Below are 25,815 nucleotides of genomic sequence, written 5' to 3' on the forward strand. Positions count from 1 at the left end.
GCCTCCACCACCTTCTCTCTCTCTTTCTCTGGCAGTTCATTCCATACACGCACCACCCTCTGTGTGAAAAGGTTGCCCCTTAGGTCCCAATTATTCTTTCCCCTCTCGCCCAAAACCTATGCCCCTCTAGTTTTGGACTCCCCTATCCCTACCTTGGCCATTTACCCTATCCATGCCCCTTCATGATTTTATAAACCCCTATCAGGTGACCCCTTCAGCCTCTGACAGGAGAGAGAAAATAGCCCCAGTGTATTCAGCCTTTCCCTAAAACTCAAACTCTCCAACCCTGGCAATATCCTGGTGAATCTTTTCTGAACCCAACTAGCAATCTAGTCTCTAGCTGAAGTTGCACATAATATAATTTCTTCCCCCTTTGTATTCCAACCCAATGACATTTGTTCAACATCCAAATGGTTTAAATTTATCCCACATTTGTATTCTGCACCCAACCCATTCCAAAATGTATAGACCAATAGATTCAGAGTACAGGATGAGAAAGAGATTGAACTCTTCAGAAAACTGTGCACACAAGGAACATGGATGAAATCTTCCGAACCTGCTTGCTGGGACAAATCTGGCTTCAAGACTCTGCACCTTAACACATATGGCTCATGGTGTACTCACTTGCGATGGATGGTGGTACTGCTGGCTGAATGGGGTATGATGGTTGGGCGAATGGCTTCACACTGCAAAAGGAATGAAACGAGACAAGTGGGTTAGTGCCTGCAAACAGTCCTGGTGGTGGTGGTGGTGAGGAACAGCACAGTTCAACAACAGAATAGCCCAATGCTCCAGACATTCTCCATGGCCCAATCCAAGAGGACTCAGGCATCTTGGGTCAGTTTCTGATCTCAGCTGTAAGGCAGACCTCCTGACCTTCGACCTTTGGACATCCTTACCTACCATTGAGAGGCTTCAGTCTGCTACAATTTTGAATGAATAATGAATTGAGGTGTTTGATGGGATTGGAGAAATTATAGCTTGAGATGATTGGCCTTTAATCCTTGAAAGACTGGTAGAGTGACTGGAACCAGAACCAAGTGGATCTCTTTGACTATGAGATCCCTGATTGGGGTTGTTAACAAGGGAGCCCTGGCTGACAGATATAAACAGGAGATTGAGAGAGTCTCCTCAGTGTAGGGACTGATCGGAGCCCATGTACAGTGCACATGTAAATAACGGGTGACTTAGTGACGGGATACCAGCCTCAGTGTAGTTATTTAAACTGGAATCAGCTTTTAGGTAAAATAAATGAGACAGTAAGTTTTTTAGGCCAAAGGTCGCAAAGGTCAGGTTTTACATGACTCTGTACTTTCACATGGAATCAAATCCCAGACCTGGGGAGCAAGGAGAATGGCAAATAGAATTAAGGAGAATCCAAAGGGTTTTTACAAATACATTAAGGACAAAAGGGTAACTAGGGAGAGAATAGGGCCCCTCAAAGATCAGCAAGGCGGCCTTTGTGTGGAGCCACTGAAATGGGGGAGATACTAAATGAGTATTTTGCATCAGGATTTACTGTGGAAAAGGATATGGAAGATATAGACTGTAGGGAAATAGATGGTCACATCTTGCAAAATGTCAAGATTACAGAGGAGGAAGTGCTAGATGTCTTGAAACGGTTAAAGGTGGATAAATCCCCAGGACCTAATCAGGTGTACCCGAGAACTCTGTGGGAAGCTAGGGAAGTGATTGCTGGGCCTCTTGCTGAGATATTTGTATCATAGATAGTCACAGGTAAGGTGCCGGAAGACTGGAGGTTGGATAACACGGTGCCACTGTTTAAGAAGGGTGGTAAGGACAAGCCAGGAACTATAGACCGTTGAGCCTGACCTCAGTGGTGGGCAAGTTGTTGAAGGGAATCCTGAGGGACAGGAAGTAAATGTATTTGGAAAGGCAAGGACTGATTAGGGATAGTCAACATGATTTTGTGCTTGGGAAATCATGTCTCACAAACTTGATTGAGTTTTTTGAAGAAGTAACAAAGAAGATTGATGAGGGCAAAGCGGTAGATGTGATCTATATGGACTTCAGTAAGGCATTCGACAAGGTTCCCCATGGGAGACTGATTAGCAAGGTTAGATCTCATGGAATAAAGAGAGAACTAGCCATTTGGATACAGAACTGGCTTAAAGGTAGAAGACAGAGGGTGCTGGTGGAGGGTTGTTTTTCAGACTGGAGGCCTGTGACCAGTGGAGTGCCACAAGGATCGGTGCTGGGCCCTCTACTTTTTGTCAATTACATAAATGATTTGGATGCGAGCATAAGAGGTACAGTTAGTAGGTTTGCAGATGACACCAAACTTGGAGGTGTAGTGGACAACGAAGAGGGTTACCTCCAGATTACAACAGGATCTTGACCAGATGGGCCAATAGGCTGAGAAGTGGCAGATGGAGTTTAATTCAGATAAATGCGAGGTGCTGCATTTTGGGAAAGCAAATCTTAGCAGGACTTATACACTTAATGGTAAGGTCCTAGGGAGTGTTGCTGAACAACTAGACCTTGGAGTGCAGGTTCATAGCTCCTTGAAAGTGGAGTCGCAGGTAGATAGGATAGTGAAAAAGGCGTTTGGTATGCTTTCCTTTATTGGTCAGAGTTTTGAGTACAGGAGTTGGGAGGTCATGTTGCGGCTGTACAGGACATTAGTTAGACCATTGTTGGAATATTGTGTGCAATTCTGGTCTCCTTCCTATCAGAAAGATGTTGTGAAACTTGAAAGGGTTCAGAAAAGATTTGCAAGGATGTTGCCAGGGTTGGAGGAACTGAGCAATGGGAGATGCTGAACAGGCTGGGGCTGTTTTCCCTGGAGCGTCAGAGACTGAGGGGTGACCTTATAGAGTCTTTTCCCTGGTGTTGGGGAGTCCAGAACTAGAGGGCATAGGTTTAGGGTGAGAGGGGAAAGATATAAAAGAGACCTAAGGGGCAACGTTTTCACGCAGATGGTGGTACGTGTATGGAATGAACTGCCAGAGGCTGGTACATTTGCAACATTTAAGAGGCATTTGGATGGGTATATGAATAGGAAGGGTTTGGAGGGATATGGGCCGGGTGCTGGCAGGTGGGACTAGATTGGGTTGGGATATCTGGTTGGCATGGACGGGTTGGACCGAAGGGTCTGTTTCCATGCTGTACATCTCTATGACTCTGTAAGTGATCCCGAATTAGAGAAAGATTTATTGATAAATGCATCAAGGTTTTTGCTCTTGCCAATTCAATGCTATTTACCAGCGATCTTTAATGTGAGTGTAAGTGTTTGGAGTGAATGAGTGTCAGCAATAGAGCTGCAGTCTAGCAAAATCAGCACTACAATTTTCGGATAAATTGTAAGGGAAAGATAAGAAAAGTAGGGGGATGGAGAAATTAAAAGGAACCCCAAGCTGAATCACGACACAACAGAAAACAATCCAACAAAGACAGTACAGAAGATTTTGTGTAAATATTCGATCTTTCAGTCCAGACTTTCACTTTGAAACAATTCACAAATGCCTCCAGCCACACTGGGAAGCTGTCAAACATCAGCAGTCTCTCAGTTACATTAAACCGTGGAGCTCAACAGGTTAAACAGTTATCCATCACTTGCTCAGTGAGGACAGCCCTCACACAACTTAAAATGTAGGCCCTACATCGAACATCGCTCAGCACTTTCCTTTCTAAAGGAAAGAAAGTGCAAATACAAGTGATGACTGGCCTTTTATGCTGCTGTGAGAGATTCTCCACCTGTCCCCACCCACTTCATGTTGATGCCAGTCTCCACGTTGCTATTACTTAATCCACCAGTTAATCTGCATTCTCTCTCCAGCCTTCTGTTAACCCTTACTGACCACGCTCTCACCTATAGCAAAGGAACAGGAGAATTTAAGAGCTCTCAAAAGACCCATTCGAAGTTGGGAGTGACAGACAAATAATAATCAGTCAATGTTTTGAAGTTGCACTAACAATGGGAAGCAGTTTTTAAAGAGGACATGCAGGAAATACAGAGAGTGCAGGATTTGTAAGAAAATTGAAAAGTGGTAATGTCACTGGACGAGTAATCCAGAAGCCCAGCTAATGCTGTGAGGGTAGCATGGTGGCTCAGTGGTTAGCACTGCTGCCTCACAGCACCAGGGACCCCGGTTCAATTCCAGCCTCGGGAGACTGTCTGTATGGTATTTGCACATTCTCCCCGTATCTGCATGGGTTTCTACCAGGTGCTCTGCTTTCCTGCCACAGTCCAAAGATGTGCCGGTTAAGTGGATTAGTCATGGGAAATGCAGGGTTACAGTGATAGAATGGCAGTAGGGGGTGAGTCTGAGTGCGACGCTCTTTGGAGGGTCGGTGTGGACTTGATGGGCCAAATATTCCACACTGTAGGGATTCTATGCCTCTATAAATATAGATTTGAATCTCCTATTAAAATAATAGAACACAGCGCAGTACAGGCCCTTCAGCCCTCGATGAAATAAAATCTGGAATTGAAAGCTAGTTTCAGTGATGAAACTATCATTGCATAAACCTAGCTGGGTCCTTCAGGGAAGGAAATCTGCCATCCTTACTTGATCTAGCTGACATACATCTTCACTGCCTCAGTTCACCAGCAGTTTAGGATGGGCAGAAAATATTGTCCTCACCAGTGATACCCACATCAACATGAAAGAATTAAAATAACACTTCAGCCTGCAGAGCTAACTATTGGAGTGGACACTGGCTTCCAACCAATGGTTAACCATGGATTGTCACCTCACACAGTGAATACTCAGCCCTACCAATCAACAACAAACAAGGAAAGATGAACATTGCACCCAGCCCTAGAAAAGGCTGCTCCTGGAAACTGGCCAACACATCTGTTCCCCTTTACGATAGTTGAATTTGCACAGCACGTTATTCTCCAGAGCCTTCACTTCAGAACATTTTCTCGTTCATTTTTGGGAGCGTTCCAGTGGAAAATCAAACGCTAGGTGTTTAGACAGTTTTAAAAGAAAATCAGATGTTGCTATGAGCTCACCCGACAGTCAGGATCCAAGCTCATGGCAAATGGGGTAGGGTCAGCTCTAAACATGAATGCAGTGCTAAACTCACATAAACTGAAAAGAAGGAAGATGAAACATATTCACCCATACCCACTCCACCCACCTCACCCATACCCTCCTCACCCACACCCACCTCACCCACACCCAACTCACCCACACCCACACCCACCCACCTTACCCACACCCTCCTCACACATACCCACCTCACCCACACCCTCCTCACCCACACCCACACCCGCCTCACCCACACCCACATCCACCCACCTCACCCACACCCACCTCACCCATACCCACTCCACCCACCTCACCCACACCCTCCTCACCCACACCCACACCCTCCTCACCCACACCCACCTCACCCACACCCACATCCACCCACCTCACCCACACCCACCTCACCCATACCCACTCCACCCACCTCACTCACACCCTCCTCACCCACACCCACCTCACCCACACCCACCTCACCCACACCCACCCACCTCACCCACACCCTCCTCACACATACCCACCTCACCCACACCCTCCTCACCCACACCCACCTCACCCACACCCTCCTCACCCACACCCACCTCACCCACACCCACCTCACCCACACCCACACCCTCCTCACCCACACCAACTTCACCCTCACCCACACCCTCCTCACCCTCACCCACCTCACCCACACCCACCTCACCCACACCCACACCCTCCTCACCCACTCACCTCACCCATACCTACCTCACCCATACCCATACCCACCTCACCCACAGCCACCCCAACACCCACCTCACCCACACCCATTTCACCCACACCCACCTCGACGATAAACATTACATATGCACAAGATTAGGAGCAGGAGTAGCCATTCAGGCCGTTAAAATTGATGAGCCATTTAAAAATTCACAGAATCATTGAGTCATACAGCACTGAAACTGACCCTTCGTTCCAACCAGACAGTGCTGACCATAATCCCAAACTAAACCCGTCCTGCCCACCTGCCTGCTCCTGACCCATATTCCTCCAAACCTTTTCTATTCATGTATTTATCCAATTGTCTTTTAGATGTCGTAACTGTACCTGCATTGAGCACTTTCTCTTGCAGTTCATTCCACAACCGAACCACCCTCTCCTGCCCCTCAGGTCCCTTTTAAGTCTTTCCCCTCTCACCTTAAAAATATGCCTCCTTGTTCTGAACTCCACAAGCCTGGGGAAAAGACCTTTGCTGTTTACCTTATCAATACACCTCATGATTTTATAAACCACAAAAAGATCACCTCTCAACCTCCTATACTCCAGTGAAAAAAGTCCCAGTCTCAAACTCTCCATTCCTGGCAACACCCTGGTGAAGTTTTTTGGAACCCTCTCCAGCTTACCGCATACTTTCCATAACAGATCAATTGACTCTCCTTATCAATCAATCATGAAATCTATTCAAAGAAGAGTGAACACCAGTATGTCAATAGATAACAACCAGAATGTTTTTGCTCCAAGAGGTCCATTCATTTAGCCCCAAGTACAGATGCAATGCACTCAAATGTTATCCAATATCACATGCTCAGCCTTCTACACCCAAATAAATTTCAATCTGTATCTTTGTTAATTGGTGGCCACTTTAGCATGAGATGAGGTGAAATTAAGGGCTGGGTCAGTCAGGCTGTGGTACAGAGTGGGACTGGGATACAGAGTGGGACTGGGATACAGAGTGGGACTGGGATACGGAGCGGGACTGGGATATGGAGTGGGACTGGGATAGGGAGCGGGACTGTGGTACGGAGTGGGACTGGGATACGGAGCGGGACTGGGATACGAAGTGGGACTTTGGTACAGAGTGGGCCTGGGATACGGAGTGGGACTGGGATACGAAATGGGACTGGGATACGGAGCGGGGCTGGGGTATGGAGCGGGACTGGGGTATGGAGTGGGCCTGGGATACGAAGTGGGACTGGGATATGAAGTGGGACTGGGACACGGAGCGAGACTGGGATATGGAGCGGGACTGGGACACGGAGTGGGACTGGGACACGGAGCGGGACTGGGACACGGAGCGAGACTGGGATATGGAGTGGGACTGGGACAAGGAGTGGGACTGGGATACGGAGTGGGACTGGGATACGGAGTGGGACTGGGACAAGGAGTGGGACTGGGATACGGAGTGGGACTGGGATACGGAGTGGGATTGGGGTACGGAGCGGGACTGGGGTACGGAGTGGGATTGGGGTACGGAGCAGGACTGGGGTATGGAGTGGGACTGGGACACGGAGTGGGACTGGGATACGGAGCGGGACTGGGATACGGAGTGGAACTGGGATACGGAGCGGGACTGGGATATGGAGTGGGACTGGGGAATGGAGTAGGACTGGGATATGGAGTGGGACTGGGATACGGAGCGGGACTGGGATACGGTGTGGGACTGGGACACGGAGTGGGATTGGAGTACGGAGCGGGACTGGGGTACGGAGCGGGATTGGGATACGGAGTGGGACTGGGACATGGAGTGGGACTGGGATACGGAGTGGGACTGGGGTACGGAGTGGGACTGGGGTATGGAGTGGGATTGGGATACGGAGTGGGACTGGGGTACGGAGTGGGACTGGGGTACGGAGTGGGACTGAGATACGGAATGGGACTAGGGTACGGAGCGGGACTGGGATACGGAGTGGGACTGAGATACGGAGTGGGACTGAGATACGGAGTGGGACTGGGATACGGAGTGGGACTGGGGTACGGAGCGGGACTGGGATACGGAGTGGGACTGGGGTACGGAGTGGGACTGGGACATGGAGTGGGATTGGGATACGGAGTGGGACTGGGGTACGGAGTGGGACTGGGGTACGGAGTGGGACTGAGATACGGAATGGGACTAGGGTACGGAGCGGGACTGGGATACGGAGTGGGACTGAGATACGGAGTGGGACTGAGATACGGAGTGGGACTGGGATACGGAGTGGGACTGGGGTACGGAGTGGGACTGGGGTACGGAGTGGGACTGGGGTACGGAGCGGGACTGGGATACGGAGTGGGACTGAGATACGGAGTGGGACTGGGGTACGGAGTGGGACTGGGGTACGGAGTGGGACTGGGGTACGGAGCGGGATTGGGATACGGAGTGGGACTGGGGTACGGAGTGGGACTGGGGTACGGAGTGGGACTGAGATACGGAATGGGACTAGGGTACGGAGCGGGACTGGGATACGGAGTGGGACTGAGATACGGAGTGGGACTGGGATACGGAGTGGGACTGGGGTACGGAGTGGGACTGGGATACGGAGTGGGACTGGGGTACGGAGCGGGACTGGGATACGGAGTGGGACTGGGGTACGGAGTGGGACTGGGACATGGAGTGGGACTGGGGTACGGAGCGGGACTGGGATACGGAGTGGGACTGGGGTACGGAGCGTGACTGGGGTACGGAGCGGGATTGGGATACGGAGTGGGACTGGGATACGGAGTGGGACTGAGATACGAAGTGGGACTGGAATATGGAGTGGGACTGGACGAGGTGCTGCCCCCTTTCAGGGCCCGGTGGCGATTGTGGACGGGGGCAGTGGGCCTTGCCCTTCCTGTGGATCGCCTCGGCTGCGGGGCCTGTCGTCCTTCCACAGCAGGCAGGTGGTCTCGCCTGGGGCCCAGCAGCTGACCTCAAACTGGGGACCTGGGAACCCCAACTGTTTAATTAAAACAAAGCATCACGAAGTCCACAGGCTGTAGGCTCGTTGTGGATCCCTGTGAATTGTGTAACTCAGTGACCCGTGAGGCCGAGTCACTGAATATGTTTAAGAAAGAAACAGATTTCTAGAAGCTCAAGATGTTACGAGGACTCGGGAGAAAATGGGAGGTTGGTGTTGAGATTGTGGATCAGCCATGATTATTTTGAATGGGCAAGCAGTCTTGATGGGTTGAACAGCCTTCTCCTGCACCTACTTCCTATCTGTCTATGCTTCAGCTAGCCTCAACCCTGCTGAGGCTGTAGGTGCTATGGGATATGGAGAGGAACAAGTTCTGGGCCTAAATTAGAACCGTTTTTGACAACAGACAAAGTTCAACACCACAGAATATTCGACATTGGAACTAAATCAATTGAAATATTTGTCACTGTGATGTGAAAACACCACAGGGAAATGTGAATTTAAAGGATTTCTCAGCAGATGTCTCGGCCAGAGTTATTTACAATCATGCTGCTTTTCCCTGTGTTCCGTTCAGTGGCTCTCATGAGTCTATAGTTAGTTTGGGGTTTGGGAGTACAGCTGCAAAACTCCATAGCAACTAAACCCACCTGTGTCAGGAGTGGGATAATGCCCACAAATTGATTTTTTTTTTGTACATGAAACAAGAATGCATTTTTGAAACGTTATTGTGCAAATTCAGAAGTTAACTGTGATTTCAATATTTTCGGCACTAATTTTAATGGCTGTGGCTGTGTTAGAGTGTGTGAAATGCTTGGGAGGCTTAGTGCTGTTCTGCGAGTAGTATCCCCCGTGATCCTTTATTAAAAGGTACAGTAAAATAAGTTTGCTATAATTATAAAGACAAATTTCTACATACTTATAAAGCCCAGGAATCTATTGGTTTCACAACCTGCCTTGCCACCACTTAATCAACTATCTTTACATGTAGAAATCGCATAGAATTGTACACATTACTTTTATATTCCCTCTTTCTAACAAAATGTTAGAAAGGTTAAGGTCCCAGTCTCCATCTTGCTGAGTCCCCTTGCAGCATGACATGCTGAGGGAAGTGTATCTATGATGCATACAAATTGTTTAGCTTCAGCCCAGCCATGCAAGTGCCTGTAACTGCAGTGTTCCTAGGTAAATGCTGAAATAAAGGTTTAATTGGATTCCATAGAAACACGTGATCCACGTCTCATTCATTTGTTATGGGTGCTTACATAAATATCACATCACAATAGTTGAAGATTACCAGCAACATCCTCACTTCACAGTTCTCAGCATCCACTTTCACCTGCCTCACCACCTTCTCTTTCAACTCCTTCACTGTTGCTACATTATCAAACTGCTTATCTGAGGTACAGTAGTGGATGAACAGAAGTTTTCTCCAACTGAACACTGAGAAGACTGAAATCATTGCTCTTGTTCCAAATTCCATTCCCTAGTTACCACTCCATCCCTATCCCAACAACAGTCTGTGATTAAATCCGTCCTTTGGTGTCATAATGGGACCCAAGGTAATCTTACATCTCAAAACCATGCTGTCTTTAAGACTATGTCTTAAGTTGCAGCAAGACCCGTTCTCCCATCTCCCCTGTGCTCACAGGCTGATGGTCAAACAACACCTTGATTTTAAAATTTGCATCCTTGTTTCCAACTCCTTCTTAGCCTTTCCCTACTTTTCTTTGTAATTCCTGCCAGCCTTGCAACGCTCTTCATTGTCTGCACCCCTCCCATTCTGGCCTCTTCCCTATTATAATTCTTCCACCATCAGAGGCAGTGGATTCAGATGCCTGGGCCCCAACGCCTCACTACATCTCCATGCCTCACCTTCCTCCTTTAATACACTTCTTAAAGCCTCCATCTTTGACCTAATATCACATTATGTGGCATTGTACCACATGTTGTTTTATAATCTTGCTGTGAAACACCTTGGGATGTTTCATTGTATTAAAGGCTCTATACTAGTTATGTTAAAGGCCCCGTCCATCCAGTCCTACATTCCCTTTAAATTTTATTTAACACAGATTGCTCAAATTCGATAGAGCCTTCCCACAGATAATCATCATAAAGTTGTCTGATGGCTTCCTTTTGTGATGCCATTATTGCTGGACCTGCATTTCAACTGAATGCCACCTACTTTCAGCAAGTTCATTATACAATGATATTTTGAGCCACACCTAAAACCATACCTGAGTGTCCCTGGTGGTCATTTCCCCCAATTTCCTGTCACCTGCTACAATTGACAGAGGTGTCTCTATCCCTATCCTCACTCCTTTTAGTTACAATTCCCCTTTTGTATTGGCACCGTGTCAGCAATCTGGGAACAGGGGAATTAATATTTCCCCAGGAATCTTTTCAAGTTTCTAACATCTGTTCCAAAAGCATTTTGTTCTGAAAATGTCAGTCCAGTTAATACTAACAGACTACCTTGTTTGACATCTTAGTGCAGTTCAACAGTTCAAAGGCAAGTACGGAGTTAGGAATCTTCAAGTATAATATAGTCCACCAAGTTTCATTAGATATTTTTTCCATAGAATATCCATCTTGCTACCAATGTCCGATCATGCCTCATATGCTTTTAATATGTCATCCTCCGTACAATTCCTCCATAAATTTTAATACCGTTTCCAAGCCATCTTCAATGTCCAAGTGTTGAGCCTCTAGATCTGAGAATATTTATCACCAGACCTTGGTATGAGCAATACGTGACAATGCTAAGGCCATACCTTCTCTTCTCGTGGCAAAGACATAACCTGTGCTTATTTATTCACTTCATTTTCCATTTATTGTGATGTGGAACTTCATATTGGTTTCACCTGTTCTTCAAAGTAACTCTGGTTACAATCCTCTATCTGAAAAGAATGCTTAGTTTCCAATCTTCACCTTTAGGCAACTAATCACAAGCTACTCCCCATGACAACCTGGACCCAAGCCGGTTATGAACCAGGAACCAAGACCCTTTTCTTTGTGGATAGTTTATTAACTACTCGGTCTTACAGCTCCTTTTACACATCAGTCCCACCAGTTCTCATCTGTTTTTAAACCACCACCAAAATCACCAATTAAAACAACTACACAGTGAACAGTTTACAAATAGCTCACCAGAGGCAGTACAATGACAAAAACACAAAAACGTGGGGTCAGCAAGGGAGGGGCTAAATCAAAATCAACTGGAAGAGGAAATAATGCACCCCAGCCCCCACAGTGCCCAGCCCTGTCAAATAGCCTTGAGAGTGTGGGTGAACACTAACTGGTCCCTTTCCAAGGATACTCGGCCATAAACATAGCTGCTTTGGCCAGGCCCACAAGGAGGTTCTCAAACTTAACTGTCCCTTCTGCATTGAGTGCCCAAAGATCAGAAGTACAAACCCATGCCCTTCTTATATCTACCCAATCAATTAATCAAATCAACATCAGGGAGCTCTGGAGAGTGTTGCTGCATCACCGCACTGAAGCCATCGGAGTAGGTCACTTGTCCACTGAAGACTTGTAGGTAAGGGTCTCTGTAACATGACGAGCAGGTAGAATAAAGGCAGTGGAGAGTGCCCTCTGCCAACCTGGAGCTAGGTTTCTTCTTGCTTCTGGGCGTGACAGGTTCCAATACATCCAGTCTCTTACTGTTACACACCCGTGATCTCCATGAACACTCTCCTGTGTGTGATCCCCATTGAAGTCTTTGAGGAAATTCTCCACAGCAGAACCCACCTGCGCCCTTGCCTTTTGATGAACTGGCTAAGAGGCAATCTTCCACTTGCTTCGTCTCCTACAACTTGATATCCAACTCTGGACAAGCACCCAGAGTCCCTTCCTGTTTCCTGGGCTGAGCAGCTTTTGTGTCAGAAATTGGAAACAGATAAAGTTCATGTGGGGAAATGGGATGTGGATGGAAAGCTAGAGGTCCATGGGAACACCATTATAGCAAAAAGTAGGATATGGGTGAACTGGAAGCTGAGAAGTACCATAAGGCAGGAATATAGTATCATCTTGAATGTTCTCTGTAATGCTGGGTGCTGTGGGCCCTATCTCATGATACAGAGAGCTATCTCCTTCAAAGAGCCCAGGAGTTGCAGAAGTCTCAGGTCCTCATTGGTTTTCATCTGCTTCTTGCTAATGTGTACTAAGAGGGAAGACAGAATGGAGCATTGCTTCAGGCTGGAGGGATGTGGAACCAGTGCAGAATGGCTGAGAAAGCAGTCGCGTGTGTAGGCATGTGAGGCTGAGGTGGGCTATCTGGAAGTTAAGGTGCATGGCCTCTGTGCCAGGCTGTGTGCTGGGAAGGTGTTGGGGATATGGTGCATTGAGAGGTGTAAGGGGAGGGGTATGCGGCAGTGGTGTAAAAATGCCAGTTGCAGATACATTCACTGGCCACGACCACCAGTATATGGTCACATATCAACACAGAGGGCAGTTAGTTCTGGTCATCGAGTCCAGACAACTGCAGTTTCTGACCATCTCCTCCCCCGTCCTTCCACTGACACCCCCTGTGGAACCATGGTGTCTCACTTCCTGCCCATCTACTCCACGACTGCCAACATCATCCTGCAATTCCCCGTCTTCCGTTACAGGTCTTTTAAATTCCGGTGATACCATTCATACCATTTCCCTTGAAGGAGGACAGGTCACCTTTAAGAATGATGCAGCGTGCTGTTCTGCCCCCTGCTGGGTGAAGAGCCAGCCAACAGTGCAGTGGGCACAGCCAACAGTGTGGAAACCACTTGCCATCTTGCTGTCACTGTGCAAATGTCGGTGTGCCAAGTTTCAGAAGCAGGGTGCACATGTTTTGCACGGATTGCGACCCCTGCGCCCAAGAAAACATGGTAGGTGAATATTTAGCCAGATCTACTCTGTTTAGAACAAAACGCGGGCAGAGTTTCTGCTTACTATTAGGAAGAACAAGCTGCAGATGTTGTGAGCTATTATATCCATTGTGCCAGGAACAATGCAATGTTCCAGACAGCCTGTGTGATTACTGATCAGTGTGACTGAATTGGAGAAAGGTAGGTTCAGGGTCTATGGCTGTTAATGACTTTTTCTCTGTCCTTCCTCCTGTCACTTTTTTTCAATCCTTCCTCTCTCTTCATGGTGCCAACCTTGTTTTCCGTCTGAGACACAAATACCACCCCCAGGATCCTGTATGTGATCCTGGGAGTGTTAGCTTCCTGTGGAACCCCAGCTTTACTTTCCTTTGTCAAATATTCCCTTCTGCCTTGGCTGGGCCATAGGCCCACTAGCTCAGTCATAGGCCCACTGGCTCAGTCATAGGCCCACTGGCTCAGCCATAGGCCCACTGGCTCAGTCATAGGCCCACTGGCTCAGCCATAGGCCCACTGGCTCAGTCATAGGCCCACTGGCTCAGCCATAGGCCCACTGGCTCAGTCATAGGCCCACTGGCTCAGCCATAGGCCCACTAGCTCAGTCATAGGCCCACTAGCTCAGTCATAGGCCCACTGGCTCAGTCATAGGCCCACTGGCTCAGCCATAGGCCCACTGGCTCCTTGTCCAGTGATCAATCCTCGTGTCCTTCTCTTGACTTTTTGATTGCTGAGGGAACCGCAGGCAAACCCACTCCGCCCTCATTCTGCCCCATTAGGCTCACTGGTGGGGACTGAGATTGGGGCACTTTGGCATATCCTCGCTCTCTAACCCAGGTCAAAGCTCGCAGATGAAACTGGCTTATCCCTGCGCACTGTGTGTCAAATCATCATATACACCTTACAGTGTGGAAGCAGGCCATTCAGCCCATTGAGTTCACACTGACCCAATGAAGAGCATCCCAACCAGATCCACCCTCCTTCCCTGTAGCCCTGCATTTCCCAAGGCTATTCCACCTAATCTGCACATCCCTGTACACTACGGGCATTTTCCCATAGCCAATCCACCCCATCTGCCCATCCTTGGACCATGGGAGAAAACCAGAGCACCCAGAGGAAACCTACACAGATACGGGGAGAACGTGCAAACTCCGCACAGACAGTTGCCCGAGGGTGTGAATCAAATCCGGGTCTCTGGCGCTGCGAGGCAGCGGTGCTAACCACTGGACCACTGTGCCACCCACAATGTGTTTGGTTCAACCACTGACTGGGTAAACAGACTGAATCATGGGCTGAGGGGATTAGTTGAGCGAATTAAGTTAATGTGGTTGACAAGGTTGGATTGAGAGCTGCTGATTTAACTCCAGAGTCTGCCATTGCCACTGCCAGAAGAGAATGAATTAGTCTCCAGGGATGAACAATGTTAACAACGGTATGGAATTGTAGATTTGCAAGCATTTTCCAAAGAACAGAACTTCATCTTCAGTAAGAGATATGGCACAGGCTTTTTTTATTTAAATCAAATACACTAAGACAGTGAGTCTGTAAATGGGGAATCCTCTCCGAAACCTACCCATAGTATCAGTGGATGTAAGTGAACAAGATGCTGATATAATGTTGACATAATGTCGATGGGAATTTCCCTCAGTATTGTTGACTGGCAATGCAAATTACTAACTTTAATTGATAGATATTTTAGTCACAAATAGAAAAATACACACTATACTGAGAGTGTGTTGAATCCAACCTGATTATCATCTACCAAAGACAAAGTAAGTATGAAATGTCACACTGCTAACAGTGTGCACCTTCCTCACTACAGTACCATCAGTGCCCAGCTTGGGATGGTACAGAGAGGGAGGGGGTATCAGAGATGGAAGCGGGGGAAAAGCACAGCACAGGGTGACAGACACAGGAACAATATATGCCAGAGGCATTGCCAATGCAGCACAGGGCCAGTTACAGCTCATGTCATCCTCACCTGGGGCCCTCAGGGGGTGTGCTGCTCCATTTGTCTCGGGACCTCCATACACAGCCTGCCAGCTCTGGGATGTTGCTGGCGCCAGATATATATAGAAAAAAAATATAGAGCGAGAAAAAGACATTGGCCCAAAATAATATGATTTTGATAACATCAGTTAAACCAGGCTTCTCCCCCCAAATCCCCTTCCTCATCCCGAGTCAATAAATTCAGAAAGGGACATGGATAGGGTGAATAGGCAAGGTCTTTTCCCTGGCGTGGGGGATTCCAAAACAAGAGGGCATACATTTGAGGTGAGAGGGGAATGATTTAAAAGGGACCTGAGGGTTAACTTTTTCATGCAGAGGGCAGTGCATGTATAGAATGAGCTGTCAGAGGAAGTAGTAGAGGCTGGTACAATTACAACATTTAAAAGGCATCAGGATGGGGACATGAATAGGAAGGGGTTAGAGGGGTATGGGCCAAAGGCTGGCAAATGGGACTTGATTAATTTCGGATATCTGGCTGGCATGGATGAGTTGGACCAAAGGATCTGTGTCCGTGCTGTACAGCCCTATGACTCTAAGCTCTGCAACATGACCAGATAATGGAGACATGGGCATCTCAATGAAGCTGCTCCTTTTTTAAAAGAAACACTCAACCTTTGATTTCACTTGGAACAAAATAATGCCTTTTTTACAAAAAGACAGGGTTTTAAACAAGACATCAGGTTTTAACAAGCGCTTAAAGTAAAACAGATCCCTCACTCATTGGCAAACCCACCAATCAGAAACTTCGGGGCCCATCAAGGTTTCCCACCAGGATCAAATCAACAAGCAGAAGGGGTTAACCCTACAGACGTTAAACATGTGTGACAGGACAAAGACTGTCCTTTGTGAATGGCCAAGTTCATAAAATCAGTGTTTGGATTATGTCAAAGAATTTCTGATCACAGTTTACAACTAGCGAAACTGATGTTGGAAAAATTCACTCATCCTTCCTCACAATCAGGTGGACATTCACCACAAATTCAGATCAACTGCACAACTGGATCGAAGCCAGCTGAACAATGTTATTGACAACAGAGGTTGAAGTTGCTAGGACAACACACAGATACTTACTCTTGAGAGGACCCAGGCTGTCCAGGAAGGGAACCAGGCCAAAACTGCAAAAGATAACAAAGATTCCACAATTAATAAATTTCCATGCTTGATTTATTAAGCATTAGATTCCTTCCAGTTTCATGTGAGATTCATTTCAGACAATTACATTTTGAGATATAGCACGTGAGTAATTTAAAATGTGAACTCCAGTAAATGTAGTGTGTTTGGAGGTGGAAAAGGTGACATTGGACAAAACTCTTCAACCATTTGAGGTTTTATTGATCAGCATAGTCTAAGTGATGGAATTTGATTGTCCGGATTACAAACAACTCCTGTAACAGGTGATTCCTAAAATGGCAGGAAACAATGTCATTGAGCTATTCTTTCCTATTGTAATTCCGACATTCCAATGAAAACATTTGAACTTGTCAGTCTGGAACTCCAGCTGAATTCTTTCAGTTAGAAACTTTCAGTTCACCAATTTAGCACCTGCCTTGCTGTTAAATTCACAATACTTTGCTCGCTCTGCTAGGTTCCATAATAATTCTACGTCATGGTCTGTGACTTTTCTGAAAGAGTAAGTAGAAATGTAGATAAAGGGGAACAAGTAGATGTAAAATACTTGGATTTTCAAAAAAAAAATATTCAATACATTGCTGCACAAACAGTTAATACACAAGATAAGGAAACATGGAAATGTTGGTAATGCATTACCTTGAATGGAGGATTTTTTAATGTACAGAAAGTGGACAGGAGGGATAAATGAGGTATATTCAAGTTGGCAGGCTGTGTCCATTGTTATAAGGCTTAGTACTAGGGCTTCAGCTATTTACAATCTCCAGTATATCAAGGACTGAGACAGAGTGACAGAGAGGAATGTATCTAAATGTGCTTATGATATAAAGCTTCATAAGAATGCAAACTGTGAAGATGTCACAAGAGGCTGCAAAGAGACATCAGGTTATTCACTTTGGTAACAAAATATTTGTGAAACATACATTAAATATAAATTATCAAGGGACTTGGATGGAACAGAAACAAAGCAAGCGTTCAGCAAACAAATAGGCCGTTATTGCAAGGGAATTGGGGTAAATGATTAATGAGGTCTCATTCCAACTGCCCTACTGTCCTTTTTGTTCCAGTGATGTACCTGTGACATTGCATTTTGCCGGCAATGCCCAAACTGAATAAAAGAAAAATTTCCACTGGATTGGCACGGCTACAGCTTGATCCCAGTAGCTTTGGCTCGGAAAGCAGGGCAGATAAAAATTAACTAGAGTTTCTACTCCTTGCACTAGTCCAGAATCAGGTCAACAGATACCAAGGCTTTGGATTCGATGGCCTATGTTGGAACACCATGCCAAAATAGACATTTGTACACATACGGAAAGGGTGCCTATACCTCAGCAAGTATCACCCACATCAGGAGCAAAAGGGAAACTAAAAATCAAAAATATAAGGTCTTGGGCATAATACAAGTTTTTTCTGCTGCGTTCTGAACTCCTGCTCTGAAGAATTCACATTGCAGTAACTTTGAATGCTGTCTGTATTATTTACCGATCAATCCATAACTGCTTCCCCAGGCATATGAAATCAGACCTTCTGTGCAAACTTCCCTATAACAATGAATAATAAATACCCTAATTGGCACACTCATCCCATACCCTCAGCCATTCATCATCACTGTTGAATATCACAGAACCGCAATGAAGGAGCACTGGCTAAATCACAGTGACATGAGAATGGGAAATTCTCTTCAAGTCTTCAACTGGTGACAAGTCTTTCATTCAAACTGATTACTGGCAGAAGGAGTACAGATGCACTCTGATCCATGGCATGCAAGTCCATTAAGAAAGTAGTGGGGCATGGGAGATGAGTTGGGTCTTGATTCCTGCTTCACTCCATTCAGAATAAAGTCAGCAAATGGCACGGGGTAGTGGAATAAGTATCCAAAGGCAGAAGAGCAACATATGTTCTGAAGAGTGTGATGTTAACACTTCATTTGTAAAACCATGTAACACTGATCCAAACAGAGTACCACAAATCATGAGATGACATTTTCATCTTGATGAGATTCATATAATCCCTCCTGTGTGGAAACAGACCATTTGATCCATCGAGTCCACATTAAACCTTTGAATAGCCATCCCATCCTGACCCAACCTCACTATCCTATCCCTGTAACCCTGCATTTCCTATAGCTAATCCATGTAGTTTGCACGTCCCTGGACACTGTGGGAAATTTAGCATGGCCAATCCACCTAACCTGCACGTATTTGGACTGTGGAAGGAAACCGGAGCACCTAGAGGAAACCCACACAGACATAGGGCAATGTGCAAACTGCACACAGACAGTCACTGAGGGTTGAATCAAACCTGGGACCCTGGCACCATGTGGCAGCAGTGCTAACCACTGAGCCATTGTACCGTCCCAGATTGACGTTGGGTTGCTGACATACCCAGAGTACATAGTTCTGGAGACGAAACTGCACACACCTCTGAAGAAAAGCCATGGGATCAATATAAACATCAATTGTAAATAAACAAAATCTGCAAAATGAACGAAAAAAACCATTTTAGCTTTGTTTTTACTGCACAATTTTGTTGATAAATTTAAAAAATATTGCGTGTGGGGAAAAGACTATTTGATCATCAGTCAATAATCATTCAAACAATAATGAAAGACCACAATCCTCTCACACTGCCATCTGAAGACACTGACAATGGAGGGTCTTGTGACTAGTGAAGAGATGAAAGCTCAGAGTTGACATCTCTATGGTGGCTGCTTTCGGGATGTCATATTTGTACATCTGGTTTTTTTAACAAATAAAATCAAGACAGTGAGCAGCTTCAGTCTTTGTCTCATGTCTTGTGACTGGGAATGGGAATGGGAATTCTAGAGATCCTTTACCCCTTTGCTGCCCCAGAACACCAGTGCACACCTTAGCTTTTTTTGCTACAGAATTACCCATTAGCTGTGAGCTCACAGTACAGCCCAGAAACTTGAACCTTCCCTAATCTGTTTCACTTTGCTTTTTGTCATTTTGGGCACCTGGGCTGAAGGGAGCCCAATGACCAACTTACAACGATGCAGTTTCAGACTATGTTGACTTGATGCCTTTTGTGGTGGAATCTGGCAAGAACCTCTTCATAGAAGGAAAGACTTATTTCTTGCCTCAGAGGGCTGTTGATGGTGCACTGTCTAATACATTTAAGCTGCAGTACGCACGTTTCTCAGGAAATCAAAGGATATGGCAGGGTGATAGGAACACTCAGCCATGATTGTACCGAATGTTAAGTTAGCTTGACAATCCACTTCCACTCTTAGTGCTAATGTTCATGATACTCCTGTACAGCGGACAAAGTGACCTTTTCAAGTGTAATCACTACCTCAGAATAGGAAATAGGAAATGAGGCTGGGTTCTCAGCTTCATTTGGCCTCTTGGGATAAGCATCATTTCTCAACCTTACTTTCAATAGTTTAATTTTTGGGTCACCATTTCAGCCACTTCACACCGGTCTGGGAAGCTCATGACATTACAAGGGGCAGCGCTATCTCTCTGTGTCATTCACAAACACTTGCCACTATCTGTCTAGAACCATCATTCTAATAGTCACAAACCATTGACCATCTTTAGATCTGATGCCTAGCTGCTGTACAATACAGAATTATCGGCTGACATCTGTCTGGTAACCATTTTACAGACCAGCTTTGTGTCTTTCTTGATAAACGTTGGTGTGTGAAGTTTTTTTTGTGTCTTGTGGTTACAGCACACGGTTCCCTACACTGGTCATACTATCTTTTCTTTTAAGTGGTGTCCTCCACAGTATTTATATCCCACCCTTGATCTTTCTGCGGACTCTTCTGTAAATGTTTCTTCCTCGCTTTCCAATATGTTACATGCAAGCATATGAATGAGGAGGAGAAGTAGGCCCCACTGTCTGTAAAGCCTGCTCACCATTCAATGGGATCATGGCTGATCTGATGATCCCACATTATTCCCACCTACCTTTGAGAACCATTCACCCCACAGCAAAAACATTCAAAGACCCTGCTTTACCGCTTTTCAAGGAAACAAATTCTAAAGACTCAACCCCCTCTCTGGGGAAGAAAATTGTCCTCAGTTCTATATTAAGTGGTCAACCCTTTCTTTTTAAACAGTAATTTCCAGCTCGAGGTTCTCCCACTAAAGAAAACATTCTTTCACATCCAGCCAAGGTTAAGACTCCCTCAGAATCTTAGGTTTCAGTCAAGTCACCTCCTTGCTGTCTAAATTCCAGGAGAGACAGGCTTACCCTGCGCAACCTTTCTGCATAAGACAATCCACCCATTTCGAGCTTTAGGCTGGTAAACCTTCTCTGAACTGCTTCCAGTGCATTTACATCCTTCCTAGATAAGGAGACCAAAAGTGTGTGACACAATATTTTAGATGTGGTCAGATCAATGTCCTGTTTAACTGAAACACAACCTCCTTAATTTTGTATTCCATTCCTATGACAATGAGCATTCTATTTGCTTTCCTAATTACTTGAATACTTACACTTTGTGGCTCATGCTCTTGACATTCAGAACCTCTGTCTCCAAAGCTCTGTAACCTTTCACCATTTAGATAATATTCTTCTTTTTCATCCTCCATAAGAAAAAGGACAATTTCACATTTTCCCCCATTAGCCAGAATTACATTTACTCACGTAATTCTATCTAGATTTCTTTGTAACCTCCATATTCCTCTTCACAACTTACTGATCTACGTAGCATTGTGTGTCACCAACAAATTTAGTAACCAAAGTTTTGGTCCCTACATCCACGTCACTTCTGTGTAAATTGTAAACATTAGGGGTCCCAGCACTGATCCCTGAGGCACACCACTCCTTCCATTTTGGAAACCAGGAAATGACCCATTGATGCTGACTCTCAATTCCTTGTTCGTCTTTCAATTTCTCACTCTTTGCAATATGTTACCCCCTAAAACAAGAGCTTCCATTTTCTGAAATACCATTTCATTTCCTTTGGGAAATCCAGGTATAGTCATGTCCACTGGCTCCCCTTTATTCACAGCACATTACTTCCTGAAAGAACTCCAAGAGATTGGTTAAAAATGATTTCCCATTCAAAAAACCATGTTGACTTTGTCTGAATACCGGATTTTTTTTTCCAAGTTTCCTGCTTTTCCAGCTTTAATCATAGCTTCTAACATCTTCCCTTTGACAGATGATAAGTGGCCTGTAGTTTCCTGCTTTCTATCTCCCTCCTTTTTTGAATAAAGGAGTTACATTCATTAATTTCCAACTGATTGGAATCTTCTCTGAATCTGGTGAATTTTTCAAAATAAAACCAACTCTTCCACTATCTCACTAGCCCCTTCCTTTAAGGCTCTATGATAAAGCTAATTAGGACCCAAAGATTTCTCAGTCTGACATTCCAATAAATTATTCTTGTTTGGCCTGGAGGGTCTCTCAACTGTTTTCCCATTAATACACTCTCACTAATGACTGGTATCCTCAGAGTTTCTAGGGATGTTGACATGTTTCTTGAGAATCAGATTCTCCACCCTCAGCAGATGTGCTTTCATGTCAGGGTCTCTAATGCCTAGGTCAGTCTTATCTCTGATGATATCATCTTTTGATTGTTCCAACTCAGGTATTAGCTGGATGGATTAATGTGGTCGCAGACTGATCAATAGTCACCCTTTCCTCCTGCATTCAATACTGTTCATAATTAAAGAAATAGAGTGTTCAAAGTAAATTTTCAAAGCCTTCAAATTTTTTCCTGTATGAATTATCTGCTCTTCGGTAATGTTTAGTCTATAATGTAGCTTGTAGCAATCTTCCCCAGAGTGGATTACATGGCAACATAAAATATAGGAGCAGGAATAGGCCATTCAGCCCGCATCCCCACTCCAGCATTCAACACCATCATGGCTGATCATCCCAGCCTGGTCCTGCTTTTTGAAAACATTCAATATTTTGGCCTCAATCATTTTCTGTGGCAGAGAATTCTCCAGGCTCACCACTAGCTGGGTGAAAACATTTCTCCTCATCTCAGTCCTAAGTGGTCTACCCCATATCCACAGACTGTGACCCTTGGTTCTGGACTCCATGGTCATTGGAAACAGTTGTCTAAACTCCCATGAATATAGCCCTAACTGATCCAGTCTCCTTCCATTTGTCAGACCTGCCACCCCAGGAATCAGAATGGGGTCAATCTTTGTTACATTCCGTCCACAGGTTGAACATCCTTCCTCAGATAAAGAGTCCAAAACTGCACACAAATCTCCAGGTGTGGTCACACCAAGACCCTGTATAATTGCAGCAAGACATCCCTGCTCCTGGATTCGAATCCCCACTATGAAGCCAACATACCATTTGTCTTCTTCACCACCTGCTGCACCTGCAATGTTTACTTTCAGTGACTGGTGTACAAGGGCATCATTGCACCTCCCCATTTCCTAATCTATCACTATTCAGATAATGATATGCCTTTCAGTTTTTGCTCACACACATCCACATTTGTTCTTTATCGTCATGCATTCTGTCCAAATCACATTGAAGCATCTCTGCACCCTCCTTATAGTCGTTCGCCCTTTGTGTCATCTGCAAACTTGGGGATATTACATTTTGTTCCCTCATCTAAAATCATTAATATATATCGCGAATAGCTGGGCTCCAAGCAATGGTCACTACGGTACGCACAATTCACTGGGTGCCACTGAGAAAATGACCCATTTATGCCTACTCTTTGTTTCCGGTCTGCCAGTCCATTCTCTATCCACGTTAGTACAATACCCCCAATCCCTAGCACCATAACTTTGCATGCTAATCTATGTGGGCCCTCCTGAACACCTTTCACAAGTCCAAATAAATCACATCTGCTTGTTATTCCGATAACTACTAATTATGTCCCAAAAAATTCCAAAGGATTTTTCAAGCATGATTTTCCTTTTGTAAATCCATGTTAGCCCTGTCCTACCCTGTCACTCTTTCCAATGCTCTGCTGTGAAATCATTTATAACAGACTCTAACACTTTTCTGACCACCGATATTAGGCTAACCAGTAATAGGGAAAAATAAAGTTGCTACACTTCAGTTTTTTTATTCAGTTCTGTAGTTGATTCATTGTTTTCTCAGAGAAATGCTCTTTGACATTTCCTTTCAATCACAGGAAGTGGGAAATTCACAGCCACTCTGCCTCCCCTAGTGTTTCAAAGTTGCTGACTGCCAATTTAAAACTTCCTTGGTGTTTTTTCTTTAAAATGTGGCTGGCTCATTTATAGCTCTGGAAATTCCATCAATCACAGCTTCATTTTTCTGACATTGTGCTCCAAGTAATGGAGTTAATGACTGCCCAAAACTAAGGTGGAAGCAAGTCACAGCAGAGGAAGCAGTGATATGATTACAGCAAGCTAGCCAGTACATCACATCCAATGGACTTTCTCTGAACAGATAGTGTAGCACTCACCCAGTACCACCATACTGTCAGCCTGGACTCAATGCTTAAATCTTTTAACCTGTACGTGAACCTAAAACCTTTTGACTAACTACCCACCTCGGGGAGGTAACAGCCTTGTAGCATTATGACTGACATTTAATCCAGAGAGTAGGGCAATGTTCTGGGAGCCTGGGGACAGAACCCACCACACGAAATGGTGGAATTTAAATTCAACAAAAAATCTGGAATTAAGAGTCTAATGATGACCATGAATCCATTGTCTATTGACAGAAAAATCCATCTGGTTCACTCTTGTCCTTTAGTGAAGAAAATCTGCCACCCTGACCCGGTCTGGCCTACATGTGACTCCAGACTCATAGCAATGTGGTCAGCTCTCAACTGCTCTCTAAGCAATTAGAAATAGGAAATAAATGTTGGCCTAGTCAGCGGTGCCCTCATCTCAAGAAAGGACATTAAAAAAAAAGCTATACCTGACACCTAAGATCCCACTATAGTCAGCAGGAGCTAGGGAGAAAGATTTACATTTCTGGCTTGGCACATGTTAACACAGAGCATTAAGTGATTCAATGACACTTACCCTGGCCGCTGCTGGATAGGGAGCTTGAGGGATGGGCGTTATCCCCAATTTGTTCTGCATTGCGGTTGCTGAAACGATCTGTGCTGAAGACATGGCGGCCATATTCTGCAGGGCCTTGTCTTTCGAGGCCTGATCCTTTGAAAATAGAGAAAGAGGGATGAGCAAAGCCAGGTGGAAGGACAGACAGAAAAAAAGAAGAGCATGGGCAGTGAATCTGAAGAGAAGCAAAGGTGTCAGAAAACAGACAGTGGGAGTGATTGGTTAAAGCAGCCAGGTTATCTTGCATGAAGCGTAGTTAGTGGCCGTGCACATTTCACCCACCTGATGGTATCGTGGCACATCACCCTTGACCCAAGAAAATCAATCCCTCTCAAGCAGTCAGGAAATGGTTTCTCCCAGTCTGCTGTTTGAAAAAGAAGGCTCACTTTTCAGATGATTAACACTCGGGGCAGCACAGTGAGAAAGACCCCAGTGTGTTTTCTGTCAATAGAGCAGATTAGGGGCTTCTGTTTGATTCACAATTCTAACAGTGTCATAGTGAGCCAGAAAGGGAGGGGAAACCACTATCTCAGGATTTTCCTGAAGATTTTTCTCGTGACCAGTGAATTCCAGCAGTGCATCAGTGAGATAGCGACTCTTCAGTCTGCCCCATTGCAGGTAAAGAAAAGGTATGGTGCAGGAGACTTTGGAAAGCTATTAAAATCGGCAAAATATCATTTCTATCTTAAACTTCACAGCCCCTCTAGCAGCTTATTTTATAATGGATTGTCCATGCTGTGACTGCTCAGTGCTCAAGACTGGTTTTGAAATGATCCTGAAAGTGACAGCAGCAATGATTGGTCAGGGTTCATTTCCTTCCTTCACTTTCCCCATGGACATGTTAAACTGCTTCCAGGAACCCTGACTTAGGCCAATCAGAATTCTCAAGTGTCAAGTGGTCTCAGTTCACACACAGATCAAAAACACCGATACAAGTCACATCATGGAACACAGAGCAACGAGGGAGATAGTGGCAGTACAGCAGGCAATGAAGAGACATGTTAGTTATTGCATGAATTTGAAAGCCCTCAGGCCATGGGAGTTAAGGCCTTGTTGTAGGCTTTGATATTTAGATGGCAGGATCATGTGCAAAAACACTTGATGACATAGGCTATTTCACGGAGATACCAGAGTTGAGAACAGAAGCCATAGTAAATTATGATATGTTCAATTATTGCTCACCATGTCATATATTCAGAATGAGTAACTGATA

General features: G+C 45.4%; 1 protein-coding gene across 11 annotated transcripts in view; it reads right to left on the bottom strand.

Moving 5' to 3' along the window:
* Positions 1 to 25,815, bottom strand: part of LOC122563303 (transcriptional enhancer factor TEF-5-like) — a 252,424-nt gene that overhangs the window by 20,939 nt on the left and 205,670 nt on the right. For 8 of the 11 annotated variants that reach the window (XM_087973691.1, XM_087973689.1, XM_087973688.1 and 5 more), the window contains 4 exons: positions 24,564 to 24,698; positions 16,555 to 16,598; positions 15,455 to 15,529; positions 625 to 686 (listed from right to left, as the gene is read on the bottom strand). In XM_087973691.1, coding sequence (XP_087829817.1) covers positions 625 to 686; positions 15,455 to 15,529; positions 16,555 to 16,598; positions 24,564 to 24,698 — 316 coding nt within the window. The remainder of the gene's footprint in view (positions 1 to 624; positions 687 to 15,454; positions 15,530 to 16,554; positions 16,599 to 24,563; positions 24,699 to 25,815) is intronic. The other 3 variants (XM_043717018.2, XM_087973694.1, XM_087973696.1) reach the window with 1 other exon arrangement.

The sequence above is a fragment of the Chiloscyllium plagiosum genome, unplaced genomic scaffold (genome assembly GCF_037043375.1).
Source record: "Chiloscyllium plagiosum isolate Xiang-an unplaced genomic scaffold, Cpla_swu_hap1 HiC_scaffold_26, whole genome shotgun sequence".
Classification (NCBI taxonomy): domain Eukaryota; kingdom Metazoa; phylum Chordata; class Chondrichthyes; order Orectolobiformes; family Hemiscylliidae; genus Chiloscyllium; species Chiloscyllium plagiosum.